The following is a 19,364-nucleotide window of genomic DNA, read 5'->3' as shown; positions in this document are numbered from 1 at the left end:
TTAGAATAATAGTCTCCAATCTCAGATACCTAAATTTAAAATGAATAGATGGGCTGGGTGAGGTGGCTCATGCCTGTAATCCCAGCACTTTAGGAGGCCGAGGTGGGCAGATCACTTGAGGTCAGGAGTTAGAGACCAGCCTGGCCAACATGGTGAAACTCCGTTTGTACTAAAATTAAAAAAAAAAAAATTAAGCTGGGTGCATGCCTGTAATTCTAGCTACTTGGAGACAGAGGTGGTGGGAGGATTGCTTGAACCCAGGAGGCAGAGGTTGTAGTGAGCCATTGTGCCACTGCACTCCAGCCTGGGTGACAGAGTGAGACTCCATCTCAGAAAACAAAATAAAATAATAAAATAAAATAAAACGAATAAACAAACTCATTAGCTCATTAACTTAGAGAAAATAATAAGCCAAGATAAAATCTGTATAAAAATGTTAATATTTTCAAAAATCTGGGTCAAATGCAAAGATGGAAGGGACTTTTGATAAAACCAGGTTTAATCTTGACCTTGTACAGGTGGAGAAACTGAAGCCCAGATGATTTAAATGACTTGCTCAAAGCCATACAACTAATTTGTGTCAGGGTTTAGGTTTCATATGAGGCCTTATTTTTTTTTTTGTCTATTTTTCTTGATTCTTCCATAGGGTGACAATAACATGATCCTTCTTTTGACTCACCACATGTGACCTCATACAAAATCTGTGCAAAGATAAGTCTAGGACAGGCTATCTCTAAAGTGTTAACAGGTTAAGAAAAAAGGTAGTTTTTATGGAGCATCTCTCATCTTTTGTGATTTATAACAAGGATAACAGGTTTGTTGATTATAAGATGTGTCTTGCATACTGTCAGAGATAGAAATTGTAGTCTCACTAAGAACAAATTTACTGTTTTTTTATGAAACCACAATGGGATGCTGTAGGGGGAAGAGTGCTTAATTCCTTCCATGAAAAGAGAAAGAAGGCAACTGAGCCATGGTCAATGAATTAAAGCAGTTTATTTAACATTAATTGCAGAATTTACAGCACTACCATTTAATGATAGGAATAAAAATAGAAAGAATCCAGTGTAAGCGATGTTGCAGACAAAACATTGGGGTGGGAAATGAGCAAAACTGAAAATGCAATTAACATTCAAAGAAATCTTCCAAAAGGACTGGGAGCTTATCAGGGGATGGGCATCCCCTTGATGATGAAGCGTGATCCTCATCCCCACCAGGATTTCAGGGCAGCCACCGAACATATACCCTGTTGACCGTCCCTGGAAAGTCTTTCAGCACAGTCTGACTTAACATGTTTGAGATGGGGCAAAATCTGGATTATAATACACTTTGGAAATATAGCGCAGGGTGAAAGACGGTAATAGTGTGCATTTGTGTGTGGGTTTTCTTTTTCAAAATGGAAGAGAGTGCAAATTTTAGGGGTGTGTTTTCCTGATTTTAAACATGAGAGGTGATGTCAAAGGGATCAACTGAAAAGAAAAGTTTAAAGTTTTTCCCTATGATTTTCTTCGCGATAATACCTGTGAAAGCAAGAAAATAAAACAAGAGGCATATATGTGACTCTCTGATCTCTTGTCCTTTTGGAATCTGGAAAGAGACTTTTAAAAGGTAGTTGGGTTTCTACTAAAGGACTAAGTTTCTAGAATAGCTACCTAGAAGGCAGGTGGCAGAGTATGGTCTTTGAGCACATGGTCAACGGAGGCTCACACTCTATAGCCATTTTCCCATAATTTAATGGGTCCCTTTTTAAATTTTGAAACTTTAAACAGATCTGGGACAAATTCTTCTCTCTTTACCTCCTCCTTTCTTCCCTCATTATAGTCACCTTTCAATACCATCAAGCAGTCAACAGTATAGAACAAAGGATGCAAGTTCTGCAGGCCAGCATGTGAAATTTAAAGGTATTTTTAAATAGCAAGAATAAACACATCTGAGGCCAGGGTCTAAAGTGAGAAAAGACCCAGGACTGACTTGGATTCTGGGAAAAAAACTGGATGGAAGAAAAGATACTGGAACTTGTTTTCACTCACTTTGGTGGAAGGATAGTTCCTCTTGTAATAATTCACTGACCAAGGAAGGATCTACAGTATCTGTGTTAATAAAGTATTGTCTGGGTGGAAAAATTTGAATTAGAAAAATGAAAAAAAATGGACCAGCTCTTTCTCTCTGGTCCAGGAGAACACTTTTGAGAAATGCAAAGGATGAAGAAGAGAACTAATTGAAATGCTGGTCAATCCCTAATTATCTTTTCCTATGATGCTCTTTGTCATCGTAGACTTGGGGAGAAAAGACTGAACTGCTCTTGGATTGAGAAAGGTTAGGTGATTGAAGATACAAATTAAAAGAGAAACCAACACCAAGATTTTGCCTGTATCATCTCAGTCCCTGCATCTAAACTTTAGTGGTTATTTATCAAGTTATCAATGTGGAGCTTGTGTTTTTGTTTCAGAAATTTCAGTATGCCAGGTGTTTTACAACATTTCACGGTAAGAAGTTTGCTGGCACCACTAGGACTTGTGTAACACAAAACTGCAAAGAAAGGAAATAATATTATACCTTCAAGGAAGTATCTGTTAATGGTATGACTACCTATCCGATTGCTAGATAGTCTTTGGACTCTTTTCTTCCCAGGTGGCAGGTTCCTTGTCATAATCTGAAAAAACTTTCCTAGAGATAAAGCTGACTCTTATGCTAAAGGCCAAATTGGACCAAAGCAAAGGATATGGGGGGGAAAAAACCTCAAACTCTACAACTTTTTGAATAGGATTTTCAAGCAGAGATAAAGTAGGCATTGATGGGCCATGTTTTTGGCTGGGGCAATAGCTGTGATTCAGCCTGTCCCCCAAGACAGATCAACAGCATAGGCAATGTGCACTGCCCCTGTCCCCTGAGATGGGAGCAAAGCACAGGGAGACAGTGGGGTCTCCTTTTCCCTCTTGTATTTTTCCAGATCAAAGAATTGAGAATTGCTAAAATATAACCTAGCAAACAATAGGAAACCCCATTCCATACCTTTCTTTGTTTTCTAAATAATCATCTCCAAAAGGTATAAATGGGATAGCTAAACAGGATGCAGAGGATGGTGGGAAGGGGACTTCTGATGTGGAAGAGCCCCACTGGATGGAGAGGACCTGGATCCTTTGCAACCCCAGGATGGAGGAAGAAGCCTTTGGTAATGTCCCATGTAAAGCCACCACCAGATGGGCTGCAACAGCCTTGACTGGATAGAGTGCAAGGTGGGGAAAGGTGAGTGCCTGGTGGCCCACAGAAGATTCAAGGTTACTATTTTCTTTTTCTCGCCTTTCATGTATGAACTGGAGTCTACCTTCATGCTGGCACATGCTCAAGACCAAAGGATTGCAGGGAAGTGTTGGAGTCCAGAGAGAGTGAGGTTAGAGATTTTTGGCCCAGTTCTCTTTAAAGCTGACAGATACAGAGATTTCTTCCTAGTACCAAAACCTACCTTCCAGCCCATGACCTGCCTTTTCCCAGGCCAGGCCCATGTTTCCCCAAGAGGGCAGGAGAGAAAACCAGGCCAAGCTGAGGTAATTTTGTAGTTACGTGTCTCCAAGGAAAAGGACATCCATTGGCACAAAGCATTGAGTAAAAACCCTTTAATAACAAAATAACATTCATGATGTAGCTACTTCAGTTGTCTGGAAAACTCAGCTTACACTTGATTCAACATACCACTTTCCACAATGTTAAAAAAAAAAAGGACACAAAATGGCATAACAAAATATACCTTGGGTTTCATAAGACAAGTCTTCTTGGCAAAGTGTAACCAGCCAGACCCATGCATTGCCTGTGATTAAAAAAAAGGGCTGGGTACACTCATGTCTCAAATACCCCTCTATTTTCTTTGGATCAAAAATGGATTTGAACTTTGTAGATTCTACAATATCTGCATTAAGAGGAACAGTTTGTGGGTTTGTGAGTGTCAGGAAAACTTTGCTGAAACAAATATCAATTTTATTGTGGAACAACATATAAAGCTTTCTGGAAGATTAGACATTATTACCATCATCAACTGTCTTACAAAAGCCAATTTGAAAAATTCTTGTATCTGTTCCCAACTTTGGCAGATTAATAAGGGAAAAATAAAAAGACTATATATCAAAGTTTACATTACCACAACCTAATTTATGAGACCAAATAAAAATATGTTGCTTTTTATTATTCACGAGAGCATGTTCCCAATATACCCTCATTGACAGATAATATGAATGCTACACTGTCAGTGATTTCCAATATTTTGCATAGCAGACTGCTGCTTTTCAACCAAGGTTCCCTAGGCTGCATACTCCTATGCAAAATAAAGTGTGCTTGGCAGTTGATTTGGCTTTATGTCAAGCATTTTGGTTTGGGAAATATGAAACTGGAGAATGGGTCTTTGAACCCAAGTATAAGAAAGAACAAGTTTGCCCAATCCCCTGCAACTGAAAAATAGTTTTGACATATAGAGGCCTCAGATAATTGAAGGATTTAAAGAAGATGGTTTTCCTAAAGTGGGTTTCAAAACTACTTCTTATATTCCCTTTTAGACGGTAGATGGAACATTGTTGGGCAGGTAAAAATTAAGTGAGAGTCACCTCCAAGTCTAGGGAGGGACAGCCATGATAGCTGCACATGTGAAGTTTTGGGAAATGGCTGCATATTTTTGCCCACATCACTGGAACAGTTGGTGGGAATGTCTAGGAGAGTGGACAAAAGAGAAGTGGGCAGAGAAGAATTAGTAATATTGATGCCATTTGAGTTTCTACTGGGAGCTGACTTGATCACAAAATACTAGAAGAAACCACGCATAGTCAAAAATAGCCATTCCCAAGCAGAGATCAAAGAGGGCCACAGCTAGATGAATTTGCATCTACATATACATGGCCAGTTAGGTCTAAGTTCATGAGCATAAAGCCAAAATAACTCCTTTTGGTGGAAATTAAATACTCAAAGGTGAGTTTTTCAATACTCGCTTTCAAATCCCTCTCACATATGGTGATATATTTGGGTTATGAGGATCCCAATTTGTGGAATGCAAATTGGCTAACTCAAAAATTAGGAATAACGTTTCTCATTATAAAGCTGGAACCCAACTCAATGTGACTCATTTTCAGATCCCAACAGATGTAAAGGGTATTTTCGAGGTGACACATCTCCCAATAAAACCAATATTACCACCGTCTGAGGCTGAACTGTGTACATTTTCACAGTTTAATGTATACACAACTGTTCCACAACTGCTAACAAACAATAGGCGCCCATGCATAAATAAAGTCCATTGAACCAAAGGGGAAGATCTAGTTCAAAATGAAAAATGTTGCTATTAAGACCACAATGCATCACACTGCTAAATTTTTAGCCTCATGCATAAAATTATAGCACTGATTGGCAGTTGCTAATCATAATACTACACTGTTAACACAGAACAATTAATTGTTCAGACCAAGTAGCACAAATGTAGAAAATAATTATTCTTTTCAACAGAGCAAATGAACACAGATTGTTTCTTCAGCAAAATATGAAACTGTAAACTTTGGGCTCATTCTGCAACTTTCCCCAATCCAGCATAAATAAAATCCAAAGGGGGAAAAAAAACATACATTTTCTTTTTAAGCGCACCTTTTTTCATCTATTACAAAAGCACAACCTAAAACGTATAAAGCTTTTTTTTCTTTTTTCTTTTTTTAAATCACAGTTACCAAAAGAAACAGTGAATAATTTATTACATACGCTATAATAACATTACTCTAAACACTATTGTCTATGAGGTATATCTGAGAAAATTCGGTAAGGAATTGCGCGGTCTGCATTGCCAACATGCCCGGGTTCATAGTAAAGCTTTGGAACCGTGAAGAACTAGAAAAAAGGGAAGAACGAGGGAGGCAGAGGAGGAGACATAGAGAAAGAACCTTTGGTATTAGTACAAATCTTGTTCTTTGCAGGGTTGCATTGCAAAGCACCACAGTACAATAAGCCCACCAACTGACTGTATGGAGGCCCAGTTGAAGCTGAGGTATTCACAGGAAGAATTAAAAAAAGCACAGAGAGGTCCAGACTGGCTAAATCGTTGCTTTGGTTCAAGCAAGGCACTCGTCCCGTGGTTATGTCACACTTTGCAAGTGAAGCATGAGGCTGGGGGGATTGCTGAGGAGGGGTCTGCCAAGTGGGGATGTTTTCTGTGTTCAGGCTGCCATCGCTCTTTCTAGATCCTCTCTCGTATGGGTGTGGCAGTAGGAAAAATGGGGAAGGTGATGTTCGCTTATAGGGAGCTCTGCTGCTCAATGAATTAAGTCATCTTTGTTCTGTCTCCCAGGGATTCTGAGAGTTCTAATTCCAATAGGAATTTAGGAAGAAAACCAAAGCAATGTGCTCTTTGGAAGGAAGGCCTTACAGGTTTGCCTTGTATAGGGAGAAGATGGGCCTTGAGCTTGTTTGGACAGGAGGGAACTTTCACATAGGATGGTGCTTGAAAACTTCAGAAAGAGAGTAACAGTGTTTCCTACAGTTTGTCAATCTGTCATTTATATTCCTCTACTAGCTATGCTTTGTTGATGCATGGAACTGATGAGTTGATTGGTCTCTTCCTCTCTTTGCTTCTTTGTCTAAATGCTCTCTTTAAAAGCTCAAAATAACTACATTATGTGAAACGCAAAATACTAGCACTCAAAAAGAGCCATATGGACTAGAGGCAGATCTTTGCATTTGTCTAAAACCCATTTGGTCAAAAGCTGAGACAGATTCATTGGCTAACACACAAATTACGTTGATGAATGGCTCTTAATAGTGATTTAATCATTTAATGGAATCTAAAGAAACTTGAAGAAGACCAATTAATTTCATGAGTAAGAAGGAAAGAGAGAAGCAACTTTAAGTAGCCATTTCTTAAACTGGCATATTCCTCTGTAATTTTGCGGTCATTTTTCATCTACCACGAATAACCCTTTAGTATCAAATGATGTAAGGCTTAAACTTCTCTCATAAATACAGAGTTGGCTTAGAAGTGGAATGTAAACACCTACAACTAAAAAGGAAAAGGCCGAAGAGCTTAAATGTCACATGTGCCAACGGTGGTGAAGTTCCCTTTCTTGATAAATACTGACTTTAAAGTACCCATAATAATCAAAGCCAACAGGCAAAGAATGAACTTTCTCCTCCTACTGAATTAAAAAGTTATCTATACAATGCTTTGTAATGGAAAGGTTCAAAAGTGATCACACCGTTGGGATCAACATGTTTTTCCTAGGGCAAAAATCCCGTATGAACCCTAGTATTTCAAGACAGGCCACCTTCACGAAGCAACCGACCATATGTGACTATGTACTAACGGGACACTGAAAATGCTTGTGACTAATTTTACAGCTGAAAATGTTAAGAGATAAACCCCAGTCCCTGCTCATTGCTAAAGGATTGCCACCATCCTATTTGTCAATGTGGGACCACTCTCATGCAGAGGTAGCACTGTACAATAAGCGGAGCACTGGGGCAGGAACCAGGAGGCATGTGTGGGCTTTTACTCTCAAGAGTTATTTGATTTGGATAACTATTTCATTCCTCCGGGCCACCGGGGCTTGGACTAAATGATTCCTAAGGTCTCTTCCAACTCAACTACTCAATGGTCAGAGCTTCTGTGGTTCAGTAATTGTCAGTCTTTACTGTGATAGGTCCCAGCGGGGATAGAGGCCATGGCTAGGACTGAAGGCCATTTCCAACCAGTTTCCTTCCTCAATTTGTAATCAGAATTTAAGGAATCCAATTACAGCAGCATCTGAACTCGCATCTGGAACATGTGGAGCAGACAGCAAACATATAAGAGAAACACAGAAAATATCCCTTTCCAAATTAGCAGCCGCCGTCGCATAGATAATTATTTCTTTGGGGTATCTGAGCTGTGGCTGTACATACCATATGTCAGAGAAAATCGTTCAAATTATAAAAGAGCACAAGCAAAATGCAGACCGCACAGAGAAAGAAATCTTTGGTATCTTTGGTGTCATCAACACGATTAAAATTACAAATGGAAAAAGTCAGTGAGGTAGCCTTCTTTGGTTCTCACTAGAAATAGAAAGTTTTTCCTTTTTTTTTTCTTTTTTCTGCTTTGTGTTTTTTTCCTTTTTTGTTTTGTTGCTTTACATACACACAGAGTTCATTCTTGGAAGCAGCTAGTGTAAGGGTTTCTCTCTTTTTGTTTACGATTTTTTTAAAATTTATTTTTCCAGTTTCTGTATAGAAGCCCCGAAATCCAGGCTGGTGAAGCAGGGTCTCAGCTTATGTTTTCTGAATGCACAGGTTCAGGCTGAATAGTCATTGCTTGTCCACAAAATTTGCTCTGTTGTTCTGACAGCAAACAAACTGCAGTGCTCTCTGTTGTTTTAAATTAAAAATATAAACTATACAGTGCACCTTTCACAGATGCTGAATAAGTTAAATAAATAAGTTACAATATGAAGGCTCCGAGGGCCACAATAATTAAGAGATGAAGTTCGCCTGGTACCAGGTGGGGCTGCGAACTTAAGCTAAATAATTTAAAAATTGTTACTTAGACTATTTTAAAAGTTAATTTAAGAGGGAAGAATATCCCAAATTCTCTTTTTGTAACCTGTATTTCTTCCCTGTCTGTAACAGAATTTCACTGCTTTATAAAGCAAACTAAACTTCAAGAGTATTCCAAGTAGAATTTTGCATCTCTGATGCACCATTGGTCTAGGTTTTGATAAATAAGTACAAGGAGTAGAATCAAACTAAGGAAGGATGATTAAATAATTACCCAAATCCTATACATTTATGTACTAGAAACTAATTTAAATAAGTTAATTACATTAATGGTACTTAGCTTGTTGGGTCATAACCCAAAGAGACAAGATAAAAAGCATTCTGTGGGGCGGGGCAGAGGGTGTCTTCATTTTTTGACTGAAAACATGTATAACTTCTTTTGATAGTCTAAATAAAAACAAAGCAGGAAATTATAACCTCTAAAACTTTCTCATGTTAAAGACCATCTAGATGTGACAAGCATGAAAAAAATCACCACTCCCCACTAGCTAACGCAGTCTCCCCAAGACCGCAGTACCATTGTCTCAATCCTGGAAACCAGAGCCCACTGTCTCCCCATCGGTTTGCGCTTGACTTTATTATTTTTTCTTCTTTTTCTTTTTTTTTTCTTTTTGTCCTTTTTCAGGTCTTTGGATTTAGCTTTAGTTATGAAAAATCCAGAATAAAGCTATTCAACCGAAGTCATCAAGCATAGGTGTCATCCTAACACAGATGATTAAATAATATACAAGATTTCTTGAAAGTTGAGTTTATCTTGGATATGCCCAAATGAAATTAATTCCAAGTGTACAGGATGAAGATGCTGGGATACTTTTGTTTTCCCTGCACTGTGGTTTTCAATGTTACAATAAATAATGAAAACAATGTACACTGTAGAAGTACCACATACATGTTAAACGATGATTTAAAATTTATTTGTTGTAACGGATTACAGTATATACATATGAAGCTTGTCTGTACACACTTGTATGTACACAGTCTAGACACCTATAGGTAATGTGTGTTGTTATAAAGTCATCTATGAGAACACATGTTAAAATATGTATCTAAATTTGTATACATCCAAGCGGACAGACTGTATAAACCTTAGGCACACTTACTGCCAAGGTTTATGCTACATGAAATGCTTGCTGCTAAAAATGGAGCAGAGTGGAAGACTTCTATGGGATGAACAAGCTGGTAGCAATGTGTTTTTCTCCACTAGAAAAGGTATTAGCTGGTTACTTCCAATCAACCTAACTCCAAAACCTCTAAGGAAAGCTTGGGCTCTAGCAATAACTGCTTCAGGCTGTCAGAGTCATTTTGGTGTGTGAGAATAAGGAGCCTCATTTAAGGTCCTGTGTGATTCACACAACAGCCCATCAGCCTCAATGGTAAGTTCTGTATCTACCTATGTGAGGTCCTATATATTTTAATAACTACTTCTGTATTTTATAAGTATTCTGAGACTTTCTAAAACAGATAAACCCTCCCCTCTTTCCCTCCCCGACCTTGGAAACAAACAAATCATTGATAGAAAACAGGCATTGAGACATCCATATTTAAAATCAACATCATTATCTTATGAGACTTATACAACCAACTTGGGTGCCATTCTTCATTCTGTAAGGATTTTTGTGGCCTTATTTTAAAACTAGAATCTCCTGTTGTTTCAGGGGTGACTTGATCTTAGCTAAAGATAAAAAAAATACTAATATATCAAGTTTGGCAGACAAATATCAGAAAGTTATAGATACACCAGCTCTACCCCTTCTTCATCTACCATTTCCACTTACTCTTCCTGGTTAGGCTGAGAAGTCTGAATCACACAGCATCAGCAACAACAAAAACAAAAAGTCAGCTCTAACCTGTTACGAATCTAGAAGATTATCGCCAAGGTAGTTGTGTCTGGGCCTTGTGGTCAACCTTGACCACATGTATTATCTTTTTCTCCACTTTTTAATAGAGTCCATTATTCTTCAACAACATTGGAAACAGGCCTTTTCTTCTTAGATTTTAAAATATCCAACTATTCAAACTCCTGAAAATCCGAGTTCACTACAAAGGCATACTGTCATGACACTTTGGTAATGATAATCAAGCAGACATTCCTATAATTCTACCAACATTTTCAAAAGTGGGGAAGTTTCCCCCATACCCAGATAACAGTGATTTTAAAAATCTGTTCAACTTGAATTTACTGGCACTAGTAGGTGGGTGCCCAGTATAGACAAAGAAAATAACTGATTATCTAAAAGGTATTTATTTTTGGTTTTGAAATATGTTGTTTGACTTAGAAAAGTGTGTGTGTGTGTGTTTCAGATTTACATTCCAAATGTTGATTTTATTTTAGCTTGAATTGAAAATTATTTTGGATTTGCTAAAGCCTACAATTGCCAAGAGCCTGCAGGGGGAAAAGGGAGCTTAGAAGCAACTCTTTCTGGATTTCTCCAGAGGAAGTGCCATGCTTCCTGGTTCAACTAGCCTGCACCTTTATGCATGGTGCAAGCTAAACACTTCTTTTACATTTTGGAAAAGCTTTTAAATATTGGTGTTGAGTTTTTATTGTTGTTGCTGTTTCCTTTAAAAAAAGAAATGTATTGGCTTTGTTTGTTTTTTTTTTATTATTTCCTGGAATGAAATAATTATATCCCTAGTACCAAAATCACATTAAAACAAAAACAATGCAAGCCTATTTGTGTAAAGGAATAAAGGAAATTGTTTTTCCACTCAATGGCTCTGAGTGTTTTGATTTCTGATGCCTCAAGAATGTGAAATTTGGCTGAGAACTGTTCCTTCACACTGTACCTTTTCCTGATGGTTGAGGAATGCCTGGAATTTTCCTTGGATTGAGGTAATGGATACTAAACTATAACCAGACCCAAATGGTTATTTTCTCTGAAATTATTAACTTAAATTTAAAAATCCTTGAGTAAACTCACTGGGTTAAATTCTATTACCTTTCAAAATATAAATTTTTTTCTGTTAGATTTCTAACAAATTGATATTCTGCAGGGCTTAAAATTTTGATACATAACTGTATAGATACACATATATATTTATATATGTATGTAAATAATTTTCTAAAAGCAAGCACTTTTCTCTCGTATGACATTATCTGGAATGAGACATTTATTAAAGCTCCTTGGAGAGAAATTCTTGCCTTTTTTTTTTTTTTTTAACAATTATGACATGTTCTTCTGATTATCACAGGACTGGTTTGACCAATGTTGTAATGTCAGGTCACAAAGGCAGCCTCTACTAGTCTAGACATCTTCAGAGGATGCTGGAGACCCAAATGCTGAGATTAGTATGTCAAAGAATCACTAACCAAATCAAACAGGCTCCTTTCCTCAATCCAGTCTGGAAAAGAGCAACCATTTCCACTGGACACATGTCAAAAGGACTGTTTTATACCCAAGTTGAAATCAACCCACATGGGAACACTCCTCTGCTGAAATATGCTCTTTTCTTAGTCCTTTGACAAAGGAAACATGGAGTATGAGCAAGGGACAAAGGGACACAAGGGAAAAGCCAATGAACAATCTCCTAGGAAGGATGAATTATAAAAATTGTGGAGAGTCACATTCTCTCACAGCTCCTGCATAGGGAGACCCACATAGGGGGAATGAGGAGGGGGCACAAAGAACAACAATGGGGCTCTCTAGGGGCAGGACTCCAGAAGTCTCCCCAAAACCTGCTTTATATTTTCTCTTCAGGATTGAGACACTCTCCCCCATCCCACCCAACACCACTGCCCACCCCAGTGCCAGCTGTGGTTGCACATAGGCTTGTCAAAATACGAATTGGTAATTACCACCCTGAGGAAATCTATCAACCCATTGCAACAGGAGTTGGGCTTCCCCTGTGAGAAGTCCCTTTGGTGGACCTGCTCACTGAGGGGGTCTGGCACACCCAGATGGGACAGGGCAGCTCCTGGAGAACAGATTTCTGGACTGGCCTCATATTCTTTAACTGGTGAAAATGGACCACCGAGCCTTCCCAACAGTTACAGAGGATGAGCACCCCACTGTCAGGACCCAGTTCTGGGCCGAGTCTGTTGGATGTACTTCACTCACCACCTTAATCGAGGCTGAGGGATAGAATATAGATGACTCCAAATACAAATAAAACTCATTTACACCATGGATCCATTTATCAACAGGTTAAATGCTAAAATGCTTGATCTTGACTTTAAACCTTTCCCAGAAACTTCCATAGAGATCTGAATACTTCAAATCATCCACAGTGGCAAATTAACTCTGGAATGGCATGAGAAATGAGAAAAATTCTGAACCGAATACTTAACAAATGAAGCACTGGACCAAAACAAGACATGAATTTGGACAGCAATAATTTTGGTTATCACCAATGTCAAGTTGATCTATATATGTATTTTATATATTATATATATCTTTCTTTAGAAATGCAACTTTACAGCTGATTTTTAAAAAGCTAATAGAAAAGTAGAAACTGGCAATTATTTTTACATGTTTCCCCCCACCCCCAAATGAAGCCCTGTTAGGATGTAGCAATCACATGAAAACGAGGCTGTAAATTCCTCTATAAACTCTTTGGTTCTGTGGCTCGGGAGAGGATGCATCACCAAGACCCCTATCCCTGACCCTCACTCCCTTTCCCTCCCCTGATGATGAGACTCTGAACATAGAAGGAACCAAGTCTAAGGGTTAAGCAAAGAACATTCAAGTGATAACGTTATTCCCTACCCTCTGCTGAGCAGAGAGAACTGTTCAATATCCCAACATCTTAAACTTGGAGTCCATGGAAACTTTTGAGAGATTCCATGTTGGGGCAAAAAACCATAAAACAAAATTAAAATGAAACAATAAAATCAAATAAATGGCCCTTTCCTTTTGTTGCTCAGAGAAACATAATTGATTACCTTTATACAGATCAATGGCGCTATTAGTATTTTAGCCAGGCAAGAGGAGATAATGAACTGAAACAAAAGGTGTGAGAAATCCTCATCTTTGGTATTGTAGCTGTTGAGGTTTCTGTTGCTCTGTTCCGTGTTCTTTTGAAAAACTGCATAGGCACAAATTAAAGACAATCTTCAACTTTAAGATTACCGTGTGAGTTGTCAAATGAAGCAGCAGCCACTGAGGCTCTTCCTTATTTCTATCTTTGTCTCAACCCTTTCTTTAAAATCTGCTTCCAAAAAATGTCCCAAGAGGTCTGTTTGAACACAGTGTGTCTCGCTATTTTTGTTTTCGTTTATTTTCTGGCGTGCTTCCTTCTTATTGGTGGTGATTTCCATTGATTTACGGATTTATTTATTCATTTTAATGGGACAGTTTTGTTTGTTGCAGAAGTAGGTGCAGAAAAAGTTTCTTTGGTTTCGATTAAGTAATTCATAAAAAAGTCAGTCTCAAGTGTCTGTAAAGAATCATTGCAGCGTTTGGCTTGCTTTGAACACCCCCATGTGGCCCCACCCGGGGCCATTCACTGGTAAATATGCACATTGTGACCTTTGCAATCTCCCAGAGTTCTGTGGGCGCTCTTCCACTTGCTATGGGAAGGTGACAATTGGTGTGGCAAAGCCATCCCTCTGGGTGGCTTGGCTAATGTCCTTGGTGTAGCTGGTCCGCTCAGCCCGATGATGCGCCAAATGCAAGAGCTGAATGCCATTCGGAGTTGCAGAGGTTTTCTGATTTCTAAAAGTAATCACAGTATTTTTAGGCTAGAAAATGACAAGTCATAAATGTCTTTGGTTTGCAGTATTCTGCTTCTTTGGTGTGCTGTGTTTTCTCCAGATTTATTCAGCTGTTTTGCAAGGATGATTCAACAACAGAAGAGATTTAGGACTAGATGACAGTCATGAGTAACATGTATGCAGGTTTGATTGATTGATTTTTTTTTTCTTGCTAGAAAACACAGAAAACATCCCTACTAATGGGATGGATGAGGAAAAACCCCAAATCAGAAAGAGTGAGAATGGATTACGTGGTGGTCATAACACACAGTAGGAGGGACCAGATGACTGATCAACCAAGGACACATTAATGATCTAAAAAAACCTAGATCTTTTAAAATGCTGCATTCGCTCCATGCACCGTTAACAGTTAAATTGGCCTCCTGAGTGTGCGTCTGCATTATGTACAACAGAATTTGTAGCAAACTGCAAAATGTGCTTGAAGCCATATTCTCATCAATTCCCTAATGACTTCACAATATGTGTCTTGAAAATCCAGATGTGGTGAACCCAGAACCTTCCTTACTTCTGTTTATCTTTGTTGTGCTTGATACTTTGAGCGCAAGTGAACTGACTGGTTTTTTTGACGGATCCAAGACCATATGAGATTTCCAGGAGGTAAAGAAAAAAAAATTGTAAGCTGGATCAACTTAAAGCTTTCTAAATCATTCAATGAAAAGATGTCTGGGTTGGAAAAACAGGTCCTTGGATTTTTTTTTTTTAATGTCCATATTTAAAACTTGTGCTCAGTAATTACCATTCTGATGTTTTTTATGTTATGGCTGTGAACTTGGACATAACATGGTATAATGAGGCTAAGCATGTGGAAAGCAAATGAGGTCATTCTCGTTGCTAGATTCTTCTCTTATTGTTGTATCTTGGAAGCCTAAACTCAGAGTCCTTACATAGGCCAAACTCCTATTGTTACTCATAGGAACTCTGACTGCAAGAAGCTGACAGGACCTGAAGTGGGATGGATGATATTTTAAGCAATCCCGAGCTTGGTTGACACCATACTGGAATTAACTCGCTCCAGGAAGGCCCCATTTGGGTTTTTGGGATGCTTAGCATGCTCAGAGAACAGTGTCTGGTTCTAACAGATTAATTTTTCAGCTTGCACTTGGACTCCATAGCCATTAAAAACAAAAAAAAGAACACCTGGCCTATGATTACAGCTAGAATATAAGTTTCTTTGCAAGAGAATTGTGCTTTCAAATCACCAGTGAAGGGCCCCAGCTAGGAATCCGGTGTCTTTTTCCTTTGTTTTCTTTTGGTATCTGTTGTCCTCATTTGGAGGTGACTTGTGCCCAAGTGAGAGTCCTTCCATCATGCTTTGGTACACGTGCTGGAGGTGGACGAGGAGCCCCCTGTGCTCAGATCGTCTTGCCACTTCTCCAGGCTGCGGCGCCGGGCGTTCATGAAGAAGTTGCTGACGGTTGTGAGCTCCAGGCCCAGCTGCTGGGAAATGGTGATCTGCATCTCCTTCGACGGGCGTTTGTTCTCCTTGAAGATGGCGAAGAGTGTTCGGCGTTGGAGGTCAGTGAACACCAGGCGGGACTTCTTCTGGGAATTGTTCCTGTCTTTGTTTGGTTCTTGCTCTTTGCGTTTGCACGCTTGAAGGGAAAGAGAAGAAGGAGAGGAGTCAGTGGGTTCACCTGAGAAGGTGATCCATGGAAAACATTGACAAAGTTGTACAAAGAGATGTAAACCGTTAAACTTTATTGTGCAAACTGCCCAGCTGTCAATAACCAGCCTTCCCTGTAATCTCCGGGTGATGGAAGGCATCAGTGAGTGAGTGGGGGATGGGAGAAAGGAGAAAGCAGCAGCGCTGTTTCACACAGTCTGGTTTTGAACTAACTGCAGTTGTCTTTCCCTTTTACATCCTCCCTGCTCTAGCATATCCTTGAAATTCTTTATCTCTGAAATCAGGTGCCACGAAGGCAGGGAGGACTCCAGACGCCAGGTGGGGGGAAGCCTGGTGAGGCAGTTCCTCTTTCATATTCACCCTCTCGAATTGTTTACAGCTGAGTTAAAATTACCTTCTGGAGTCAAAACCTAAAAATGCATAGTTTTTCAAAATCAAAGCTTCTACCCATATGACTAAAAATTGTTAACAGAATGAATTTAGAAGTGACAGAATGATGGTATCATCCCAACCCAAATTCCTTTCATCCAGACTTTTGAAAAATCAGAACAAAACAAACAGAAGACCAAGGGAGAGAAAGACTAGAAAAATTGGTTTAGCCAATTCTCATTTGGCTAGTTTGAAATTGGAAGCTAGTACAAGACAGGGGATGAGGGTGGGGGAAGAAGCCCAACGTTACAATAGGACTTCAGGCTTGTAGACATGTTAGTATATGCAGAGTCTCTTTGATTTAGCAGAAGTGTGTATCCATGCCTGGGCTGACATATGCAGTCAAGGACATTATGTGTCACGACCTCTCCCTTAGCCTACAAGTTCCTAGAAGGCAGCAACCAGGCCTCTGTAGTATTCCTGACTGATTCTTTTTGGAGCCATGGATACAATGAATATTTGGGACAATGAGGACAAATGGCTTCTTGACGCTTTCAGGGAATCTGTACACTTCACAGACAGTTTCGGTGTCTCAGAAAAGTGACCTGTAAAGGTTAAATACAGTATTACAAATCATAATGCTAAAACATGAGAACGTGTGTTACAATCACTTGAAATGGCCAGGTGCGGTGGCTCACACCTGTAATCCCAGCACTTTGGGAGGCCAAGGCAGGCGTATCATGAGGTCAGGAGTTTGAGACCAGCCTGGCCAACATGGTGAAACCCTGTCTTCACTAAAGATACAAAAAAATAGCTGGGCGTGGTGGTGGGCATCTGTAATCCCAGCTACTCGGGATGCTGAGGCAGGAGAATCGCTTGAACCCAGGAGGTGGAGGTTGCAGTGAGTCGAGATCATGCCATTGCACTCCCGCCTGGGCGACAGGGTGAGAGTCCATCTCAAAAAAAAAAAAAAAAAAAAAAAAAGAAAAAATCACTTGAAATAAGTCCCAGCTCCCCTAGGGGTGTGGTGACAGTGTGGCCTCAACAGGAAAAACTGGGGAAAGGCCAGGAAGGAGCAGAGGCCCAGATGGGGCAGTCGCCCTCAGAATCCATCCTACTGGATATTCTGGCCAGAGGTTGAGAATCCCTTTGCAGTGGACTGACATTCCCCCAAGACTGGCACCCAGGGTGCTGCTCAGATGCTTTCCTATGTTTCTCAAAGCACTGGCTTGTATATTTTGTTTCCTGGCCTTTGGGCACAGCATTTCCTATTCATTGTGTTCTGCAGGCAGCATCTTATGTGGAGGGTCTGCTATGGTGTCTGAATGTTTATGTCCCCCCCAAAATTCATATGTTACAATCCTAACATCCAAGGTGACGGTACTAAGAAGTGGGGCCTTTGGGAGGTGATTGGGCCATAAAGTTGGAGCCCTCAGGAATAGGGTTAGTGCCCTTATAAAATAAGCCTGAGAGAGACCTCTTGCCCCTTCTACCACGGGAGGACACAGTGAGAAAGTCTTCTCTGTGAACCAGGACACAGACTATCGCCTGACGCTGAATCCGCTGGCACCTTAATCTTAGATTTCCCAGCCTCCAGAACTGTCAGAAATAAACTTCTGTTGTTTATAAGCACTAAGTCACGGTATTTTGTTGTTGTGGTTGTTATTGGAGCCTTAACAGACTAAGACAGGATTTAACCTGAAGACAAACACTTACGGGAAAGATACTTGGAAGCTGAATTTCCTTCTACCTAACTGGCTGCCCTCCCTGCTGGATGCTGTGTGCTATAAAGTAATATAAATGAATCATTCCTGAAATAATCAAAATGCACTGATACTCTCAAAGGGCAGGAAGAGGAGAGCCCCTGAATGGGAAAGCTGCTAGGCTGTAACAGCTTGGCTAAACTTTCTTCCTGATTTTTCCTTCTCTCATTTCTAAAAGTATTCATATTGTCTTCAAAATTAAACACACACAACACATCCACATAAAAACAATTTGTTTTCATCTTAAAACTCATTCTTTTGGGGCCTTTTGGCTTTCTTGGATGAGGAGCGCTTCCCCTGCAGTGGGAGCTCAGACAGAAAGGGCTAAGACTGCTCACTGCCATCCTTCCAACAACTTACTGGTAATGATTTCTTCTTTGCTCATTCCTGTGAAGACTGCATATTTTTGTTGGATTCTGATGATTCCTGTGTGGTGGTAACACACAGAAATAGCCTTTGCAGGGGAACCTTGTTTTGAGGTCTACTCTCTCTTGCTCAATCTGAAGTCCTCTACAGCAGTGCTGCTAAACTTTAAGGTGCATAGGAATCATCTGGAGGGCTCATCAAAATGCAGATTCTCATGCAGTTCAGCTTGGACAGGGCCTGGGATTCTGCATTTCTCATGAGCACCCAGGCGATGGTGATGCTGCTGGTCCACATGCTTCGGTTTGAGTTGCAAGGGTCTGCCTGATTTCTACAGTCTCAGAGGACCATGTTATGCAATGGAAAGCTCTGGATTCAAACCTGGGCTTCCCCACCTCCAAGACCTGGGGCCTTGCAAATTACTTAGCCTCTTGGTGCCTGTCTTCCTCATCTAAATAAGGAAATAAAAATGTTCAATTCTAGAGAGGCTTAAGTGAGATAACAGGTACATCTTCACTTCATACTTTCCTTCTCATTGTATTACCCCAGTAACTCTGAGCTAGGCAAATCAGGAAAAATGATTTTCATTTTAAAAGGAAATACATAGAGACCTTGGAGTATATGTGATGACACTGACGCCACATCCCAGGTTTGCTGCAGACCCAGGGAAAGAAAGAATAAACACTTCTCTTGTAGGGAATGGCACCCATACCCAACTGCACATCAGAGGGGACCTCTTTGCAGGGCAGCCTCTGGGTCTCCACCCCCAGAAATTCTGATTTTCACCATGTGGGGCAAGGTTCTGGAATCTGTGCTTCTATAAACCTCTGCAGCCCCTTTTAAGATGTAGAAACCACTACGCTTGCCCCTACTGCCACTTCAGGTCCCTGGACAACCGTCCCTGACCCTACCCCTGGGACAACTGGTGCCAAGCCTTCATCTGGAGGATTCTGAATAAATAGTGATGCGTGATAATCTCCTGATA

At 40.0% G+C, this 19,364-nt stretch overlaps 1 protein-coding gene across 1 annotated transcript in view; it reads right to left on the bottom strand.

Annotated features, from left to right (window-relative positions):
- Positions 1–977: 977 nt before the first annotated feature.
- ONECUT2 (one cut homeobox 2) overlaps positions 978–19,364 on the bottom strand; it is a 56,045-nt gene continuing 37,658 nt past the window's right edge. The window contains exon 2 of the mRNA XM_004059464.5: positions 978–15,852. Coding sequence (XP_004059512.2) covers positions 15,566–15,852 — 287 coding nt within the window. The 3' untranslated portion in view covers positions 978–15,565. The remainder of the gene's footprint in view (positions 15,853–19,364) is intronic.

This window comes from Gorilla gorilla, chromosome 17 (assembly GCF_029281585.2).
Source record: "Gorilla gorilla gorilla isolate KB3781 chromosome 17, NHGRI_mGorGor1-v2.1_pri, whole genome shotgun sequence".
NCBI lineage: Eukaryota > Metazoa > Chordata > Mammalia > Primates > Hominidae > Gorilla > Gorilla gorilla.
This window is presented reverse-complemented; position numbering and strand designations above follow the sequence as displayed.